This window comes from Panthera onca, chromosome E2, assembly GCF_046562875.1.
Source record: "Panthera onca isolate mPanOnc1 chromosome E2, mPanOnc1 haplotype 2, whole genome shotgun sequence".
Taxonomy (NCBI): domain Eukaryota; kingdom Metazoa; phylum Chordata; class Mammalia; order Carnivora; family Felidae; genus Panthera; species Panthera onca.
Window position 1 is genome coordinate 27308676 of NC_138353.1, and position 21989 is coordinate 27330664.

The window sequence follows — 21989 nt, forward strand, 5'->3', positions numbered from 1 at the left end:
AGCTGTGCATATTAGATAGCATGGAGGACACAGGAGCAGGTGTCTCCGGAGCAAGAAAATGTCCCAGCAGTGGGTGATCACTAGGTGCTGTGTGTCTCCTGCACATATGCACACAGTTGTGTGAGTCTAGTGAGCTCAGATCTCTCTGTGTCTCTGGGCATGCGTGTGGTTGACCGTGTCCTCATGTGGGGCCATCTGGGTTTGCACATGAGACTCCAGGAAATTATGTGGGCTAGTCTTGGCTCTTGTGTCAGGCGCATTTGTGCTTGTGGGTACAAGGTTTGAGTGGGCACCGGTGTGTGTGTGTGTGTGTGTGTGTGTGTGCGTGTGCACGCGCGGACAGAGTCAGCCCTGCCCTGGCCTCACCACCTCTGGGAGCCAGGCCCCCAGTGAAGATCGGACTGAGAGCTCTTTTCCAGCCACTCTCCCCTCCGCACCTCCTTGGTGGCTTATCCTCAGCCCACCCCGCCCACTGTCCAGCTGGCCCACACCAGGGGCTGGCACTCGCTTCAGAGTCCACACCGGAAAGGGGCTGTGCATGGTGAAATCATTCTGGACACCCAGCACCAACTAAGCCTAGGTCAAGGGCTCTGGGATTCTCTACACCAGGTCCTCCCTCCTGCTTTGAGCCGAGTGGCAGCCCCATCCCTGTGCTCCCTGGAGCTTTGGAAGGGAGGGGGCTATGGCTCAGGATCCCAAAGGGAGGTCTCAGTAAGAGGAGGGGGGAAGGGGCCGAGCTGCCCTTGTACACAGCACCCAGCACTTTGTCACATTCTTTCCCGTGCAGGAGCCCATTCCATTCTCGCCCCCCTGCCAGGCCAGAGTGACTGGCAACCCCATTCTACAGATGAAGGAATTTGGGGTCGGAGGGGGGTACTGAGATTGCAGTGCGATGTCACTGGCACTGGATCCACAACCTCACCTTCAGCACGTGTATAGACATGGCCCGGGTCACCTTTGTGGGACAGAACCTCACATGCAGGGGGTGGTTAAGTGCTGGCCAGGTAGCTAATGTTTTTGAGCAGGTACTGTTTTAAGGGCCTATTTAATCCCCATAACAGTCCCATGAGACGAGGACACCTATGAGCCCTGGTTCACCCGCAAGGACACTGACACACAGAGGTCACTGACACACTCTGGGTCCCGTAGCTAGCAAGTAGTACCCATGTGGGTGATCTATAGTCACCATACCAGGCTGCCTTCCACAGAGGCCAGAGGAAGTCACAGACCCATTTAAAAGAACAGAGAGAGGGCAAAGTGGAAGCACTTCTTGCCTCCCCTGCCCAGAAGAGGTGAGTACTGTGGCCATTCTGTTGGACAGAAGGCCTCTCCAGCACCCAGAGGCCCTCCTCAGCACCTGAGGCCTCCCAGATGGGAATTTCATCCCCACAGGAGCGGGGGATACATGACTCCTAAGCCACAGGACCACAGGACGGCACAGGGGTCTCCCCAGACCACCTTCCAACCCCCATCCTCCCTCAAGGTCTGACCAAGGGACTCTGTGGCCAAGGGTTCCTCTGTTCTGGAGCCCTAGGCAAGGGGGTGGCTGGAGAATGGCGGGCAGGGAGGGTGCAGGACTAAGAAAGACATCCAGGGCCCTCTTCCCCCAGCCCACCACAGCCACCACTGAGCCCGCGCTGGATTATTCAATGTAACATTTAATTACACTGAGAGTCTAACGAACACAAGGAAAGTCAGATGTGGAACTCGCACCCCCCACTGAGCCTCCTGGAAACCATGGGGGAAGGCAGGGTTGCTCCATATGCTGCTGTGTGGGTGTGTGTGGTTCATGCACGTGTGTGCATGTGTGTCTTGGCGGGGATGGGGGTGGGGGTGGGGCTGTCTCCATGTGTGCACGTACATCTGAACGGGCAGTCTCTGTGTAGCTGCCTGGTGCGTGCCTCTGTGTGTGTGCTTGTGTGCGTGCATGCACATCTGGCTGCATCTGGGCTGTGCGTCTCTGTATGCCTGCCTTTGTCGTGGCTGCAGTTTGCCTCCAATAACAAGTAATGTTTTCAGGCCCCCAGTAAGAGTGGGCTGGTCAGATGTCCTTCTCCAACATCGACCATCCCCCACCTTGGAACTGCCAGGATCCCAAGTAATTCCTTCCAGCCCCAACTCTCTGTGCCAGCCTCCGCAGGTGACAGGCATGTACACGTGCTTCCCCTCGTCCCCTCCTCATCACTTCCCTTCCTTCAGGGCTTCCCTGAGACTTAGGTGGCCCACTTTCTGGTCATTTTTCCCTATATATACTCATTCCAGAATGTTACTTTGGACCTGAACTCCTCCACTGACTTCAGGCTTCAGAGCCAGACGCCCAGCGACCGAGCTCTGTGTCTGTCCCTCCCTGGTGTGTGACCTTAGATGAGTCACTTCACCTTGCTGAGACTGCCTTCCCACATGGTGGAGAGTGCCAAAGCAGATGTGTATTAAGTGTGCTGTGTGCGGCATGGTGCAGCTGGGAGCTCCATCATAATAGGAAGGAAGCACCATGAAGGAAGATACTCTTCAGCCCTTCCCAGAGCCATCCCTCTGTGGGCAAGAAGGGGAGAAGGTGGCAGAGTCCCCAAAACTGACCTCGGGGAAAGACGGCAGTCAGAGGGTGGTGCCTCCTGGACAGCAGGACCAGGCTGGGCCAGGGTCAGCTAAGAGTTTTCCTGAGACCTGGGCAACACCTCTGATATAAACTGGGGCGGTGCTCTCTCTGATCACCCCACCCCACTCCCCCCTCCCCACTCACCGACCATTTATTTCCCCACCCAAATCTTCCACCCTGAGAGCCAACTTCCCTGTGAAATCCAATCTGCTCAGTCATCAAATTCCAGAATTGTTATATACTCCTAGATAGGCACAAAGACCTGTGTATAAAAGCGTTCACAGTAGACCTGTTTATAACACAAAGGCTCTAAACAGCATAAATGCCCGACAACAAAAGGGGGTCAGTTCATTCAATTATCAGTCATTTTTCTAGTGGAATCCTTTGTGGCCATGATAAAAGCAATAGAACTGGGGGACCTCCAGCAAGATGAAGACATATTTTCTCTATTTCTCCTAAGTACTACAACACCACCACCCACAAAAACCCAGATATTATATATTTGTAAAATAGGAAGACTCAGAAAGGTGACAAAGGCAGAGTGGCTAGGGACCTTAGGACCCAGTTCACTGGGTTTTCTTTCTGCTTCATATATCCCAGACTTGGAGCTGAAAAAAGCCACTAACAGGAAACACTAATGGGCAGGAAACACTAATGGGCACAAACCAAAAGAAATAAATAAATAAAAGTCCCCCAATAGCCAAAGAATCAGTAAAGGGGCAGCCTGTTAAGGCAGAAAGCTTTTAGACAAATCACCACTCTACTGCAGCCAAACACCATGGAAAAAACTGTGGCCTCACCCCCACAGTTTAAGGTCCCTAAACTTCCACTCTCCCCGGTCGATGATGACATCCCCTGGTGCTCCTGACAAGGATAAGGAGCTGGAGAAGGCTGCGTAGGAAGGCAGATTTTCATCCTTACTGTTCAGTACAAGGCCTCCTCCACAGTGCTGGGGGAGCTTGGACTTCCATCGGCCAGCCAGCATTACTGAGGCACTCCACCACCTCCCTTCCCACTGGGGTGGTATCAGAGGAGGCCTAGTGGGGAGGCAGGACTTGTGCCCCTGCCCAATGGTAACGAAGCCACCCACTCTTCTGTGTTATCAGTGGACACTATACCGGAAGCAGTAACTAGGCATTCCTACCCTTTCCACTCAAGGTATCATTGTACACCTAGTGGGAAGCCAGAACTCCCACCCTCGCCCACTGTAATAATCCCCTCAAGCATCAGTAAAGGGGAAGTGGGGAACTTGGCATTCCAATCCCACCTGGCATTAATGAGGCAGTGACATGCACTTCCACTTTCCCCTCCGGGGGCAGTATCAAAGGAAGGTAGCTAAGAGAGAAGGCTTAAATGAGATCCAGAGTTTCATTCCTTAATATGCAAAACGTAGAAGTTTCAATAAAGAATCAGTTGTCATACCAAGAACTAGGAAGACATCAAACAGAATGAAAAAAGTCAATCAATAGATGGAAAGTTAAAATGTCAGAGATATTAGAATTATCTGCCTTAATGAGCACTTACAACCTGCTTAAAATAAATGAAAAAAGTAGAATGTCTCAGCAAAGAAATCAAAGCTATAAAGAACCAAGTGGAAATTTTAGAACCGAGAAATACAATAAGTGAAATAAAACATACAATCAATGGGTTCAATAGCAGAATGGAAATGACAGGGGAAAAAATTAGTGAAGTGGAAGTCCAACAATAAAAATTACTGAATCTGAACAAAAAAAAATTTGGAAAAAAAAAAAAAAAGAAAAGAACCATAGAGACCTGTGAGACCATAACAATAGATCTAACACCGGTGTCATCAGAATCCTGGAAAAAGAGGAGAGAGTAGAGTCAAAAAATACTTGACTGAAAAAAATCTGAAATTTAGCAAAATATATGAATGTACAGATTCAAGAGGCTGAGCAAATCTAAAATAGGATACACCCAAAGAAATCCATACCAAGAGACATTATAGTCAAATTTTCAAAAATTAAGGACAAAGGAAAATTCTTGAATGCAGTAAGAGAGGAACAACATCTTACCTATGGGGAGAAGGGGGAGAATTTGAATAAAACTGAATTTCTCGTCAGAAATCATAGAGGTCAGAAGGAAGTGGCACAACATTTTTCAAGTGCTGAAAGAAAACCGTCACCCCAGAATCCTATATCCAATGAAAATATTCTCCAAGGATGAAGAGGAGATCCAGATATTCTTAGATAAAGAAAATCTAAAAGAATTTGTAGCCAGCCAACCTACCCTGAAAAATGGCCAAAGGAAACTCTCTAAACAGATAAGAAGTGACTTAAAAAAAAAAAAAAAAAAAGAAGTCCTGGAAAATGAGGAAAGAAGTGCAACACATAAGCAAAAATATAAATAAAAATACGTTTTCCTTATCATCTTGAATGATAAGGAAATCATCTGGTTGAAGCAAATTTTAACACTGTCTGATGTGGTTCTAAATGTATGTAAAAAGATTTAAGACCATTATAAACAGGAGAGGACAAAGGGGCATAAAGAGAAGTAAGTTTTTTATGTTTCACTAGAACTGGTAAAATGATGACACCAGTTGATTTAACAAGCTTTGTATTAATGTTATTTCCAGAGTCACCACTTTAAAAACTATGCAAGGAGATATACATAAAATTACCATATATAAACCAGAATGAAATTCTAAAAAAAAAAATGTTCAAGGTAGAAAGACAAGGAAAAGAAATCAGAGAAATGAAAAACAGAGCAAATACGAAAACAAAAAAAAACCAAAATGGCCAACACAAACCCTAACACATAAATATTTACATTAAATGTAAATGATATAATACTCCAATTAAAAGGGAAACATTGGCAGAGAGGATGATTCAACATATGTTGTCTACAAGAAACTCATTTCAAGTATGACATAAATCAATTGAAAGTAAAAAGATGGAAAAAGATATATGATGCAAATATTAATCCAAAGAAAACGGAAGTGGCTCTATTAGTATTAGATTAGTATTAGATAAAGTGGACTTCAGAACAAAGAAAATTACCAGAAATAGAGAAAGAGTTTGCATAACAATTTAAGGATCAATCCATTCCATTGTTAAGACACAGAATCCTAAATGTGTGCATGTGCCAAACAACAGAGCTGCAAAATATGTGAAGCAGAAACTAAAAGAAATAGACACATCCACACTTATGTTTGGATACTTCAACAGCATTTTCTCAATAATTGATAGAACAACTAGACTGAAAGTCAGCATAAAAAGAATTCAACAACACCATCAATCAACAGGCATTTATAAAACACTCCATAAAACGATAGTAGAATACACATTATTTTCAAATCCCACAGAACAAGATACTGGGATAAGCCATATTATGGGCCATAAAACACATTTCAACAAATTAAAAATAAATTTAAATTACAGAGTGTGTTCTCCAACCACAATGAATCCAAACCAGAAATCAATCACAGAAAGATAACAGGGAAATCACCAAACACTTGGAATGTAAACAACATTTCTAAATAATCCTTGGTTAAAAAGGAAGTCTCAAGAGAAATTTTAAATATACATTGAACTGAAAGAAAATGAAAAAACAAAAAATTTGGGAACATAGCCAAAGCAGTAGTGAGAAGGAAATGTATAGCCCTGAGGGTATATATTAGAAAAGAGGAAAAGTCTCAAATCAGTACTCTAAGCTTACATCTCAATAACCACGAAAAACAAGAGCAAAACAAATCTAAAGCAAGCAGAAGGATGGAAAAAATAAAGAGCAGAAATGAATGAAAGTGAAAACAAAAAACAACAAAGAAAAATAATGAAATAAAGACTTGGTTCTTTGAAATGATCAAAAAAATTGATGAACCTGTAACCAGACTGACAAAGTGGGGGGGGGGGGGGGGGGGGGGGAAGAGAGAAGACCCAAAGGACCAATATCAGGAATAAAATATCTCTACAGATCCTACAGCCATCAAAAGTATAATAAAGAAATACAGTGAAAAACTCTGCACACACAAATTTTACAAATTAGATGAAATGAACAAATTCCTTGAAAAGCACAGATTACCACAACTCACCCAATATAAAATAGACCATTTGAATAATCTTATATGTAATTTATAACTGTTTAGGAAATTGAACTTGTAATTGAAAAATTCTTCCCCCAAAAGAATGAGAACTGTGTATGTTAACACAAAGAGAAAGGATTAGTATATTACTAAAGGAATGAAAAATATGTCTGAAGACAATGTACCCAATTAACATATTTTTGTGAAGGAAAAATAGGGATATATACAAATGTGTAATTTCATGTGTACAAACCATCTGTAGAAGGAATGAGGCTGGTATACAAAAATAAATTCAAAATGGATCAAAGACTTCAATGTAAGACAGGAAATCATCAAAATCCTGGAGGAGAAAACAGGCAGCAACCTCTATGACCTTGGCCACAGCAACTTCTTACCAGACACGTCTGCTGAGGCAAGGGAAATATAAGCAAAAAATGAACTATTGGGACTACATCAAGATAAAAAGCTCTGCACAGTGAAGGAAAGAATCAACAAAGCTAAAAGGCAACCAACGGAATGGGAGCAGATATTTGCAAATGACATATCCGGTAAAGGGTTAGTATCCAAATGTATAAAGAACTTATCAAACTGAACACCCAAAAAACAAATAATCCAGTGAAGAAACGGGCAGAAGATATGAATAGGCAGTTTTCCAAAGAAGACATCCAGATGGCTAACAGACACATGAAAAGATGCTCAACATCACTCATCATCAGGGAAATACAAATCAAAACCACAATGAGATACCACCTCACACTTGTCAGAACGGCTAAAATTAACAACTCAGGCAACAACAGATGTTGTTGAGGATGTGGAGAAAAAGAAATGATCTTGCACTGTTGGTAGGAATGCAAACTGGTGCAGCCACTGAAAAAACAGTATGGAGGTTCCTCAAAAAGTTAAAAATAGAACTTACCTTATGATCCAGTAATCACATTATTGGGCATTTACCCAAAGGATATAAAGCTACAGATTTGAAGGGGTACATGCACCCTGATATTTATAGCAGCACTATCAACAATAGCAAAACTATGGAGAGGGATCAAGTGTCCATGGACTGATGAATGGATAAAGATGTGATATATATAAAATGGAATATAACTTGGCAATCAAAAAGACTGAAATCTTGCCATTTGCAACAACGTGGATGGAGGTAGAGTGTATTATGCTAAGTGAAATAAGTCAGCCAGAGAAAGACAAATATCATATGATTTCAGGCATATGTAGAATTTAAGAAACAAAACAGAAGAACATAGGGGAAGGGAAGGAAAAATAAGATAAAGACAGAGAGGGAGGCAAACCATAAGAGACTCTTAAATACAGGTAACAAACTGAGGGTTAATGGAGGGGAGGTGGGTGGGGGATGGGCTAAATGGGTGATGGGGGCACCTGGGTGGCTTAGTTAAGCGGTGGAGTCTTGATCTCAGCTCAGGTCATGGTCTCATGGTTCATGGGATGGAGCCTTGCGTCAGGCTCCGTGCTGGCAGTGCGGAGCCTGCTTGGGATTCTCTTTCTCTCGCTCTCTGCCTCTCCCCCTCTCAAAATAAATACATAAAATATACTTTAAAAAATAAACAAACAAGTAAATAAACCAATGGGTGGTGGGCATTAAGGAGGGCACTTGTTGGGATGAGCACCAGTTGTTATATGTAAGTGATGAATCACTAAATTCTAGTCCTGAAACCAACACTACGCTATATATTAACTACCTTGAATTTAAATAAAAAATTTTTTTAAAAAAATAGCAGGAATGAGGCTGGAAAATATGACTATATGTAGGAAGAATAGTTTATATTTTTTAGTGATGTTCATTTCCTATCCTTTTGAATACTTTAAACTTTTTTCTATTATTATTTAATCACTACGTTTTAAAAAAATCATTTTATTTTAAACATCCACATGGTTTGTCTGGCTGGAGCCGAGCCTTACACCTGGCTTCGTGTCTCGACTTCACCACCCACCAGCTGATACAGCCGAGCCCCAGCTTCCCTTGCTGTAAAAGGAGAATGAAGAAAATGAGAAATAACCATCAGGACTGTGAATTCAGCAAGCAGCCCCCGTGTGCCTTCCACTGTGCTAGATGTTGTGGGGATTGAGGAGCAAGGGCAAATCCAGGCAGGTGCCTGAGGAGTGTCAGTGGTGGCATTTGAGCTAAGCCCCAAAGAAGCCTGTAGGCTCTGTTTGGGCCCAGGAGAAGGAAGAATGAGATTCCGGAGATGCCAGGAGGGAGCACAAACCCACGATTCCTAAGGTACAGGGTGCAGGGCAGAGCCAGGAGCCCAGCCAGGAGCCCTCGGGGTGCCAGGGAAGAGGTTCTCCTGGGGTGCCTGAGTGGCTCAGTCGGTTAAGCGTCTGACTCTTGGTTTCGGCTCAGGTCAGGATTTCACACTTAGTGAGTTTGAGCCCTGCATTTGGCTTTACGCTGACAGCACAGCTCTGTGCTGTCCTTTGGTGCAGAGAACCGTCAACTGCAGCATGTCCCCAGATCCTCTTTTTGGCCTCGGGTAGAGTTGTCTTTGTCCCCATTTATGGCTTCAGAAGCCATCCTTGAGCTCTGCTCCAGGCCCCAGCCTTCCCAAGGAAGTTCATAAGCACAGGGAGCTCTAAAAGCAAGATGAACTCAGAGAGCTTCTGATTCAACACTGTATGTCACAGATGGGAAAACTGAGGCCCAGAGTAGGCAAGGAATGGACCCAAAGTCACACACAGAGATGGTGACAGGAGCTCGTGGACTCGAAGCCCAGTGCTTGCTGCCCTGCACGAGAAGCACACAGCAAGGCCCCAATCCATGTGTGCTGTTATGATGCAGGCAGTATCATCCCAGAGCTCTGAAACTCCCTCTATTTCTGGGGTTGTCTGTTCCACATCTGTAGCCCGGTCACCCCTCAGAAATTCAGGGACAAACACTCATTTCCACATGGCCCCTCTCTTTCTATGAGAGTCCTTTTGGTGCCTCTGGAGCCCTCAGCCTGCCTGTAGGGATGAGGTTACCATCCCTTTTTATGCTCACCTTGCACACAACCAGCCAGGAACTGTGCTAAGTGCCTACTGGGTCACCCCATCAAATTCTCACAGCTCCAGGAGAGTTTCTTTATCCCTGTTCTACAGATGAGGAAACTGAGGTGGAGAGAGGCCCTAGAATCCAGCTCTGACTGCCTCCAGGCCCTGACGTGGGAAAGGAAAATAGACAAATCATCTGAGGACGAGAGAAGCAGGGTGTGTTCTCCGAGTTCCATCTCTGGCCCACGACCCAGGACAGGGGCTAAATCCCCCAGCCTTCGAACCAAGTGCTTAGTTCCTCTCCAGCTGATCCATCTCTCTGTGACCTAAGAGGAGTTGATCATACGTTCCCCTCTCTCTTATTTGGTGCCCAAAGATTCAGCCCCTGTGGCATTGTCTCACGTGCTCTCTCATGAGGCCTCAAACCTGTGGCCCCATGACCAAATGTATCCCCCGGAAGTGTTTTCCTTGGCACACATGGATTTTGTGGGGATTTTTGTGTGTGTTTCTATTTTTATTTTGAAAATTTTTAATGTTTATTTTTCAGAGAGAGGGACACAGAGTGCAAGTGGGGGAGAGGCAGAGAGAGAAAGAGAGACAAAGAATCTGAAGCAGGCTCCAGGCTCCGAGCTGTCAGCAGAGAGCCCAATGCGGGACTTGAATTCACGAACCGTGAGATCATGACATGAGCCAAAGTCGAACGCTTAACAGACTGAGCCACCCAGGTGCCCCATTTTGTGTGTGTTTTTAAATTTCACTCTGAGGTAATTACCAACAGGAATAAATTGAGATGTTTTCACAATAAAAGCTGGATTTCTTCCTCCTGAAAAATCAGAAAATCTAGCAACTTGTATCTGCATTCTTGGCCACAAGCAGCTGGACCTCCTTGAGAAGGACATTTACTGCCCTGCCGTCCGACTGGCCCCTCTGCCCCATTCCGCTCATTCACCTGGCCTGCTTGGTCCTTTTGGCCCTGCTGCAGGCCGCAGCCAGTCACTCGATAAATACGCATTGAGCACTTACAAGATGCAAGATAGTGATTTTAAAGGGAGTGGGGGGAGGGGAATTCTCTCCAACTGATCTATCAGAATCTTCTGGGTGTGAGGATAGCTAACGGGCAAATGCAGTTTGAAAAACAATTTTCTTTATTCTGACCGAATTTTACGTTTGGGAAATTAAAAAAAAAAAAATCCTACTGCAATACCACTACTAGTAATAATAATGAAACAATGAAAGTTGCGTCCCCCCTCCCCCATGCACAGTTTTGATTTCTGTGGTTTTAGTCACCTGAAGTCAGCCAGTCAACTGCGTCCGGAAGCAAACGATCCTCCTTCTAAGTACTGTCAGGTCAGGTAGCCTAACGCTGGGTCCCGATGCCTGTCATTCACCTTACCTCATATTTTTCCTCACACAGGCATTTTATCGCCTCATATCATCACAAGAAGAAGCATGAGTACATGGGTACAATAAGATATTTTGAGAGTGTGCGAGAGAAACTATATTCACATACCTTTTATTACCATTATATATTACAATCGTTCTATTTTTATTATTGTTGTTCATCTCTTACTGTGCTTAATTTATAAATTAAACTTTATCATAGGTATGTATGTATAGGGAAAAACCTAGAATATATCTGGTTCATAGGATCTGTGGTTTCAGGCATCCCCCCGCCCAGCGGATAAGGTGGGCCTGCTGGGCCTGCTGTTGTACTGCATTCAGCACTTTTAATCCATTCATTAAATCAATAAATATGTATTGCGCATCAGCTATGTTCAGGCACTGTTCTAGGTGCTGGGGCTACAGCAGAGGCAGACAAAACACTGCTCTCTCCGGGGCAGACCCCCAGGATCCACATTCCATCTTCACAGCTGCTTGGGGTGGGGGGGGTGGAGAGCGGGCAAGAGGAACACAATCTCCACCTTCAGACGGGGGCACCCAAGTCCAGAGAGTCTGAATGGCCTGCCAAAACTCACACTGCCGCTAAAGGCGGGCAGGGATACAGACCAAGGGCCCCTGTTCCTGCCTCTAAGCCCCATACTCCAGGCAGACCACGTGGGACCCCCCCCCCCCCCCCGCAAGCGCATTAGAGGTCTGGGGTGTAGGGCAGGGAATTGGACTACAATACTGGCTCAGCTGAATGTTCTGGAGCCTGCCTTGCTGCGAATCCCTCCAGAGTGAAGTGGGTGGTAGAGAGCGATAAGCAGGCACCTGCAGGTCAGGTGCCTCAGAAGGGAGCCTGAAGGCTGGGCGAAAATGTTATCCGCTGGAGACCCTCCCTAGGTCTCCCAAGAATTCCCAGGCCCTCCCACTAGGGAGCTGTCCCTCTCCTTCCAGTGACCTTGACCGAGGCTGGGCAGGCCCCTCGGGAACTACCTTGCCCGCTACCCTCAGGGCCGTTTCCCAAGGTCGTGGAAAGGCTGGGCTGAGGAGAAGACTGGCCAGCATGGGCGGACAAAGCCTTTGCAAGGATCTGTTTTCCTTCTTTCTGGGCCTGGGGCTGGGTAGGGCCCGTGACTGGGCTTGGCGTTAAACTAGGAGCGGCCAGGGCAGGTGTAAATTATGCATAGCTATTTCTGGAAACTTCTCAGATTTCTCAAGAGAGAGAAATTAATTTGCCTGTTTGGGCAAATAACACCAATTTTTTTTTTCCCCTGCTTAAGGTCATTTTGTTAAGATAAAATTGATTAACGTTCTCTTTAAAGTTTAAGTAGAAACTGCTCAAACATATTTTTATGCACAGAAGCACGGTTTGCGCCCTTCAGTAATTAATAACTCTACAAATAAGTTCACAGCGCGCGGCTCACGCTCAGCCCACTGCCCGAGGCGGAAGCCGGGTGGGCGGGGCCGGCACCCAGTCTGGCCAATCATGGATCAGGGAAGGGAGGGGCGGGCCGAGCCGCCTTGTGTCAGCCTCGGGTCCTAGAGCTGGCTCTTGGAGAACCCGAGCGCGCGGACTTGCCGGGTCCCGACTCCTCCTGACCCGACCCACACCTAGAATCAGCTCCAGGAACGAGAGTTTTAGGTGCCACCATTCCTGTGCGCTCTGCCGAAGTGCATCTGGGGCTGAAAACAGGGCTCTGGAGCCTGACTGCCTGGATTAGAATCGGAGCTAGCAAGTTACTTATGCTCTCTCTGTACGGAGGGGATCACAGTCCCCACGTGATAATGTTGTGTGGACTGAAAGAATTAATACCTGTGCCGGCTGCTTAGAATGCTGTCAGGCACATAATGAATGCTCAAGTGATAGTATTTAATGTCACGGTCATTCTTATCTCATTTCAACTTCACATTAATTTGCGAGGTAAGACTATTTACTATCTGTCCCATTTTGTCAATGAAAACACCGAGTCTCAGAGAAGTTAAGTGCCTTGCTTGGGATCACACAGCGAATAAGTAGTAAAGCTGAGGGTTGATCCAGGTCTGACTTACTCTGCAGCTTTAGGCTGTACTATGTCTTCATATGCATGCTTATCTTCCTCTAGGCCCTTTAAAGTGTCATTTATCCACTTTCACAATTTCTGCATACGTTCAGTGAATACTTGTCTGCTGAAGATCCTGTGCAGGCTGCTGGATATACCCAGATGTACTAAGAGTAAGCCTCTCCCCTCAGAGAGGTTGTATAGTAAAGGATAGGTGGAGAGGAAGACAGTCTGTGGTAGTCATTAGTGTAATTTGCCAAACGTTGCCTGTTCTTAGTTCTGGGCACTGGCAGGGTTGCACTTCCTGGTTCCTTGTGATGGGGTAGGACCATATGACAACTACTGGCCAGTGAGTTGTGAGTTGAAGGGCTCTGTGTGTGTGTGTGTCTGTGTGTGGTGTGTGTGCCTGTGTGTGGTGTGTGTGCACGTGTGTGTGACTCCCAGGGCAGAGTATTGAATTGGCACTATGAGACCCTTCCAAGTTCTCTTTCTCTGGCTTGGTTACAACCACATTTATGGTGGTGGCTGCTCCCAGAGCAGGACTTACTGAGTGATGAGGATAAAGAAAGCTCCTGCAAGATCCAAGATGGCCATGTAATATGAGTGAGAAAGAAATCTTTGTTGTGTTCAACCATTATAATTTGGGTCCTTTTTGTTACTGTGTCACAACCTCACTTATACTGACTGATACACAGTCCAGAGACAGTGGCAAAAGTGTGTAGGTGCCTAGTGATAGGCCTATGCATTGGGTATTATCAAGATTCTTATATCAGAATATTTTACCTGATTGTGGGGGTCAGACTAGGTTGCCTGGAGGATGGATACATATCCAGACCAGGGTACAATGAGTGAAGCAGTTTCCTTGGGCACAAAACTGCAATGAATGCCAAACAACTCAGAATAATCCTTCAATGCAATGTTTTTCAAAAAATCAAAATCGATGCAAAAAGAAGTCCACAAGGAACAAACTAGCAACATTTTTTTTTTTTTTTTAATTTATTTTTGGGACAGAGAGAGACAGAGCATGAACGGGGGAGGGGCAGAGAGAGAGGGAGACACAGAATCGGAAACAGGCTCCAGGCTCCGAGCCATCAGCCCAGAGCCTGACGCGGGGCTCGAACTCACGGACCGCGAGATCGTGACCTGGCTGAAGTCGGCCGCTTAACCGACTGCGCCACCCAGGCGCCCCCAAACTAGCAACATTTTAAAGACAGGATCTAATGCTGCATTTGCATGACCCTACCTCAGTGGCTTCACCCTAACCTAGCCCTGGTTCCTATAAATCTTTTTCAAAAACGGGCAGCTAGCCTGCAGGTCGCAGTTTGACAATTTGATTTTTAAAATATTGCATTAACATATTGTTTATCTTGATTACTGAGCTTTTTGGTTCTCCCTGAAATTTTGCACTCAAGGTGGATGCTTCCCTCACCTCACCTCACCCAGGTCTTAGCCCTGGGAATTAGACACCTAAATTTAATGAGCTTAATGAGTTCAATGAGGTGAGTTTAAACCTTGGGAGCTAACCAGGCAAAACAGAAGGGAGGGGCATTCTAGGAAGAGGTGGCAGCATGGGGAAAAGCATGGAGGAAGGGAACAGCTGGGATGTACATGGCAAACCATAAGCCATTTGATGCTTCTGGAAGGAGATTGCACAAGACTGTGTTGCAAATGTTCAGCTTCTGTTAAGTGTTGTGAGTTTTCTCTCATTCCCTGAAATTGAGAGTGCTGTGCAGAGTGTATAATCCTTGGTCAGTCTACTAGGAAGCCTCGGTGAACCAAATTCAGCCATAAATCATAACAATAGTGGTCCTGTGAACTTGCCTTGATGGATAACAAGCTTTGGGAGACAAATCTTTTTAGGGTGCCTCTCTTCTCCAAAAACAAGGTCCAACAAATCAAGGCTAAGCTGGACAACCTCAATTTGCCCACTTCCAAAACTGTGGTCACAGATGGTACCTATTAATTACCAGGTTTCACTTTGGTAATTAATAGGAAGAGAAGGGGGCCCTTCAGCTCCGTGGTAGATTAGCTATATTAATGACCCTAATTCTCCATCCTTCCCCGAGTCCAGCCCCTTTGTTCTGAGATTTTACAGCTCCTCCCACCAGAAGGTGAAGTGTATTTCCCTGCCCTTGAGTATAAGTTTCACCATGTGATATCCTTTGGTCAATGGCACATGAACAAGCATGATACACAAGCAGAAGCTGGAAAACCACTCCTTATTCTGCTCTTGCCCTTGGCCAATGCCATGAGAAGAACGTGCTTGGCTACCCTGTGAGAGGATAATGAAGAGCAAAGTTGCCCCAGTCATCCCAGCCAGGGCCATCCTACATTAACCAATAGCCAACAACCCAGTGCAGATCAGCCAAGTTAATCCTCCAGCCCAGATCAGCCCAACCCAATGTATTTATTGGCCAAATTGATTACAGTATATCATTGAGGTATATCTCTTAACCTTTAGACATTTTCAACCATCTCATGTCCTTAAATCTTCTAAATTTGCTCTTGCTTGGAAGCTATATATGTATATATTTTAATTTGTAGTAGTTAAGAATTGATTCAACTGCAATAGAAAAACACACATAATAATGGCTTAAGCAAGAAAGAAGTTTATTTCTCTCTCAAGTTCAAGAAACCTATTGGGAAGCAGGACAGAGTTAGTAGGCATTTGGCACAGTTGGAGCCCAGGCTCCTTCTATATTGTTGCTCAACCCATGTATGTCTTCCATTTCCAGGTTACCTCATGGTTCAAAATGGCTTCTGGAACTCCAGCTGTTACATCTACATTCCAGCCATCAGGAAGAGAAAGGGATGAGCTCATTTCATTTAGAATGTACATATACCACCTTCATTTACATCCCATCATCAAAACGGTATAGCTTTCAATAGTAATATGGCTATGCCTAACTTCTAGGAAGGATAGGATGTATAATCTGACCCTCTCCAAAGTAACATTTGCTCAGATAAAAATCACAGTTAATTTATTAAGGAAAAGGAGGAGAGCTAGCAGTCTCTCCTACACAATATGCCATTTTATTCATAATAATAATAGTTATTCAGTTTGACTTTCAACAAATAAAAGGTGGCCACAGAAGGAAATCAGACACCAAGGCTAGAAGGCAGGACACCCAAATTAGAGACTCAATTCTATCCTGAACCATGTGGCCTTGGACAAGACTGACATCCTCTGGGCTTGTTTCAAACCATCTGAAGTTGAAACCCAATACAACTAGAGACCCCTGAGGGTACTTCTGGTTTCCCAATTGAGGCTTCTCATTGCCTGGGTCCCTTCCTTCTTCAGGTGTCATCTGACTTCACTTCCTCAGCACAGCCTTCCTTCCTGCACCCCTGCTTCTGACGTGGTCCCCACTCATCTTACACAGTTCCAGTCCTTGTCCATCACAGCACTTGTGACTGTGTGTGGCTAGGTATTTACTGACAGGCTTGCTTGCTAGGTGGCTGTCACGTGACTGTGAGCTCTGTGAGGGCAGGGGCCACATCGCCTGTCCATCTCTGTACCCCCAGAAATCCCCAGTAAATACGTGCTGGCTGGATGGCTGATGGCTTAAAGTTTGGTTCTACCTACTAAATGCTTGTAGGTGCAGAACCCACCCCCAAGAATGCACGTTTTAGAAGGGAATTAAAAAAAACAGGTGAAAAACTAAATATTAAACATGCTGTGAGTTTAGAAGAGCATCGTCTGTGGCTGGGGGAACTTCAGAAGTTTTTTTCCTACAGCAGCTTCTCCACTGAGACCAAAACCCTTATCCACCTGCTTCCAGAAGCTCTAGGCAGGTACCCAATGACAGGAATCTGTGGCCCAGGTGTCCTAGTCCATTTCTTAGCCTGGGCAGAATTCCTGCACCTACAGAGCCCCTAGAAACCGGTAATTTGTACATGCAAATGCAGCAACAATGAACCTTAGGTTTCCAGTCACCTTGCCCACTCAAGCATCCAAACTGCCAGTGACTGATTCCATCACACCCTCCAGGCTGAAAGGGGGCCCCTCCTGTGTGAGAGGCCTGGCTTCATCATTTTCCTAACAACCACCATTCCACTTCCGGGTCTTCAGCCCTTCAACAGGCATCATGGCATTTAAGCCTCCCAGTGACCCCGCAAGGTCCGCCAGACCTGAGAGGTAAACTGGCTTGTCCCAGCTTCAAATCCTTTGACTGGAGAGAGGTGGGGGCTGGTCTCCAAAGCACAGGCTTATAGCCCTGCACAACCCCCACCCCAGTAGTGTCTGATGGTAATGAATACCAATCCCAGTAAAGGCCCCTGTGTCCCCCTTTGAGCCCCCTCCCCTCAAGAAGTCACGAGGGGCTCTCAGCAGAAGGGCGGGGGCAGAGCCAGCCAGAGAACAATGGGCCCAGGCGAGGGGGGAGTCGGTGGGGTTCCCTGGCTGCCTTGTCATCGCCATAAACCTCATTACCTCCCGGTCCCCTAGGCCGCCTCTCTCCTTACCCAAGGCATCCGCCGGCTTCGCTGCTGATTCCCACATGGCGTGAAAAGCTCTTAAACCCCCCGCTGTATTTTTAATGGGGGCAGTGACTAATTTAGCCCTACGCCACCAACCGTCAAATCAAATCTTCTGTTGGTACTTACTGAGGACTCACCTGGGCTCCATGGGGTTCAGGATAAATCTGGAGCTGGAGAGGGCCCAGAGACGGTGATCTGGCAAGCCCTGGGACATGCTGGTCCTGCCCACAGCCTTTGGTGCTGTCTCCAAGGCAGGCCTGGCTGTGGATGCAGGGCAGACTGTGGCTGGCCACACTTTGGGGAACACTGATACCTACCCTGAGGTCTCCCCACTAAAATGGCCAAGTCTGTAGGGTACTGACAATTGAAGTTTGCTGCCTTGGACTTCCAGGAGGCAAGAACCCCGAATTCTAGGGGCGACTGCTCCATTTTGCCCAGCATTGGCGGGAGTCTGTGTGTCCGTGCAGGTGTGATGTGCATTTTGTAAAACTAAACGTCCCACCCGCTTACATGGGGATGCTTTTTAAAGGGGAACTCTTACAGGTCACCAGAAGCCCCTCGATATGGGAGTCAGAAGATGCTGGGTATAATTGCTACAAATTCCACGCCCGGACTTAGTATTACATTGTAATTAGGTGCAATCTGTCTGCCTGTTTCATTTCCGCTCTGCAGAGGGTAATAACCAATTTTCTTGCCCCTTGTGAAAAGTTAACAAGGAAGGGCTTCCCCGCGCAGGTTCTGAAGCCCTGGCCTCTGATTGGCAAGTCAGCCAGGAACCAGCATGACGGAGGTGTGGGAGCCTGAGGTTGCCGGGTGGGCCCTGGGGTGCCAGCAGGGCCAGGGGGAGGTGAGGAAAGCAAAGCAACCAGGGTGTAGAGTGTCAGGAAACACCCCTTCTTGGGGTTTGCAAGTGCAGGGGTGGGGGGGCCCTGAGATTTTGTGCTGTAGGCACCTCGCTTGCCCCACTAGAGTCCTGGCCCCGGCCACGGGTCTCAGCACTTCCACGTCTCACTGATGTCTGTGATTGGGAACCTGCTGCTCCCACCCGGCTCCACTCTGCAGCCCCCAGCCCTGTTATCTCATGGGGTTGGGGAGTCACCCCTAGCTCCTGTCACATCCTCATGCCGTGGCCACAACTAGAATCCAAGTCCTGCCTGAAGTCCTGGGGAGGTAAGGGTTAACCGTTTGACCACCTGCATGCAGCATGTGGGAGAGCCATCCCCAGGGGGAGAAACAAGGGCCCATCATGGATAAGCCCACTTACGCCTGAGCTTCTCCCATCCACAAATGAAAAGATCAGAGTATTTCATCTTTAAGGATCCCTTCTGTTCTGACTTCTATGACCACTGCCACCTGATCCAGACTGCATGTGTCAGGTTACTATGTGTCCTCCTTCCTGAGGGAAGCTGGGTCTATTGTGCGCAGGTCCCCACAGGCACATGTGATCCCAAGGGGACTCTTGTAGGGACACACCCTATGGGTGACGACAGCCCCCCCCTCCCCCCCAGAGCCCCAAGCTGGGGAGGAGAGAACCAGGCAGCAGATGCTAATCGCATGGATTCCCTTTATTGAACTGTACTAGTTACTGCAGTCAGATTAAGTCACATTTAAAAGCAGACCATCCAGTTGCACTGAAACCGATTATATTCATTACATAGTTTTAATCACTGTCCGGTGAACTGGCAAATCCAATCAAAGCATTAGTCTTTAATTAAAAAATTAAAAGGAAATATTCAGACAATAGCCAAGCAATCACATCACGATGCACAATTACCTAGAATTGCAATTAAAAAGTAGTTAACCAAAGGGGGGGGGGGGGGGGAGGAAAGAAAAACAAGAAAGAAAAAAAAGAAGCAAAGGAAAAAAAAAATCACACTAATCCTTTTTTAAAAACTATCAATATAATACATGAAGGAACAAAGGACAATAGCCTCAAAAAGCGGGTTTCTCTAACTCTAGAAATGTAGTCTTCGGCGGAAACTCTAAAAGCACACTAGCTGTAGCAGGACAATAAAAAATACTGAGCATGGAATACTTTTAATCTCTGCCATTAATATTCATTTCCAGCTGCTTATAATAGCAGCGCCTCATGGCCAAATCATTAGAGTTTTACATCTGGGTTGCAAATGACACTTTGATTGGATGTAATGTTCAAATGGCCCTCCCCACGGCGTCTCCGGCAAGCCTTCTGCGGAGAGGCGTCCTGTCGAGCGGTCCCTCACTGTGCGTGCTGGCTCATCGTGTGGTTCTGCAAAGGCGAAGAAAGGAGACACGCATGAGGGCAGAAGAATGGAGAGCAGGCCCGTCCCCTCCCACTCAGTGCATTTACGCCGGGAGCCACAGAAAAGCGTCTCGATTATTACAAAACAAAATGCAACAAGGAAAAAGTGCTCGGGGGACACAGCTGCCAAGACGCCACGTTGCTCTGGGGCTCGGGGATGAGTTCCTGTTGCTGCCAACCTGGGCTCTCTATAAATTGTTTTTTTAAAGACCGTTCAGGCCTTAACCACGGGGGCTGGCTATAGGGAGGGCGAGGGGACATGCCAGGAGGAGACTGGCAGGAATTAAAACCTTCCTTGCTCACCTCTCTCCGTCTCCCTTTTGCTCTGATGAGGAGGAGCACACTCTTATCTGATTGCCTGCAGGCTTTCCCCAGAACCCCCTGTCGGTCCTCCCGGGGAGCTGCTCCGAGCCTCGCGGAGGGAGACAGCAGATGTGCCGTGCGGCTCTCCGGCCAAGAAACACCCGAGTGGCACAGACGTGCTGAGGCAGTGGGCGGCAGTGGTGCCTGCGGCCGAGGACGGGTCACCCAGCGGGAGGGCGCCGGAGGAGGCAGCCTGCCAGTCGGGTCACGTGACAGCGCTGCGGCCAGAAGAGTGTGCGGTTTGCCCGGATTGCCCGAAACCGCCTGGGCGTCCAGGGTCCAGGTGGGACCCTCTGGCCAAACGCTTCCCTCTCACCATAGCCCGTGGCATTTCTTCCCTGATTCCAGACGGAGCAGGCCAGCGGCGCTGATCTGTTTTCAGAGGAGCCATTGGCCTGGGGCCGGGGGTGGCATTTGGCTTCCAAGTGTGATTTTCTTTTCAATGGTCCCTGTTCTAAATCCAGACCCATCTTATCAAAGCCTCAAGTAGTGTCCAACCTCATGCCACCTGGAGAAAGGAAGCAATATCCACCAGAGGCAGAGGAGCCCCTGCTTGGGGGCAGCACTGGACCTCCAGTCATGAGGAGCAAGGTCTCAGGGGTGCCCCTGCCTCCCCAACAGCTGGGCGCCCCAGCCCGCTCAGGGACTCCTCTGGGGCTGGGAGCCGCCGGCCTGCAGCTCTGCAGATGACCACCAGAGGTCAGACGCAGCGCTGCGTCTCTCTCCCGGGCTCCGGGTCTGAGCTGTGAGGGCCACCAGAGAATGTCGGACGCCCACAGCTTTGCGGGGGGGCCTGGAGCCACCTCTGCTCCCTGGCCCAGGGCCCCCGTGGCAGCCCCCTTCCCACAGTCGGCACTGCTGCCGCCTTGGTGGTGATGTCACCAACCCCTGCGGCAAGCCCACCGCCAGGGAGGGGCAGTGCCCTGTCCGCTCGAAGCAGATGCCTGCTGATGCCCGCAGCACAGAGCGCCAACCACTGCTGTCCTCTTTCCTTGGGCTCCTGGGTACAGGCCACATGGCTGGTGCTTGGCAAGCACACGTGCTCTGTGCTGTTAGAGGTACATTTCTTTCAATCCCCACAATAGCCTTACAAGGTAGGACGTGGTTAAGATGAGGATATGAGGCTCAGAGAGGCTCAGTTACCCGTTCAAGGTCATCCAGCTAGGAATCAGGCAGGGTTGATCCAGGCAACTGGAATCCAAGAAAGCAAGGGCCTTGGGTGGGAAGGCAGGCTTCCCAGCATCCCACAACTCACGGGCATCCCAGTCCACAGATCATCCACACTCCACACCAGGCATGAGGACAGACTCTGCCAGCGAGGCCTGGCACCTCGGTGGGGGTGCCACGGACCCAGAGGCACAAGGCAGGTTGTCTGAGGCCACAGATGGGATGCGGCGGTTTCCATGGGAACGCCCACCCTCCAGCCCAGGCACCTCTCCCTGCACTTGTGCACGGACAGGCAGCCAGTCCTGCAGGGAGCCAAACCCACCCTACAGCAAAACATCCTCCTGGCTTCCAAGCCTTTGCTGATTCACTTCTCACTTCCTCTCTCTTTCCTCCCAACCAGACCATGCTTGAGGTCCTCCGGGCACCTAGTCACTTGCCATCCCTCCCTGCAGCGCCCCCAGGCCTTCTGACCCACCTCCCACACATCTATGTGCTTCCCAAGCGCAAGACTAGCCTCCTCTGCTGAACTGCATCACCTCCTCTCCTAGCCCCACAGTGCTTGGCCCAGGGCTGGGCATGCAGTGCCCAGTGGTGACATGACAGGCACAGCTGCCCAGGAACGATCGGGGGTCTCACTCTGCC

General features: G+C 47.7%; 1 protein-coding gene across 3 annotated transcripts in view; it reads right to left on the reverse strand.

The window, feature by feature from the left end:
- Positions 1–19080: 19080 nt before the first annotated feature.
- ZNF423 (zinc finger protein 423) overlaps positions 19081–21989 on the reverse strand; it is a 333582-nt gene continuing 330673 nt past the window's right edge. For all 3 annotated transcript variants that reach the window (XM_060650812.3, XM_060650814.3, XM_078438614.2), the window contains one exon: positions 19081–19784. In XM_060650812.3, the coding sequence (XP_060506795.1) occupies positions 19755–19784 (30 nt within the window). In that variant the 3' untranslated portion in view covers positions 19081–19754. The remainder of the gene's footprint in view (positions 19785–21989) is intronic.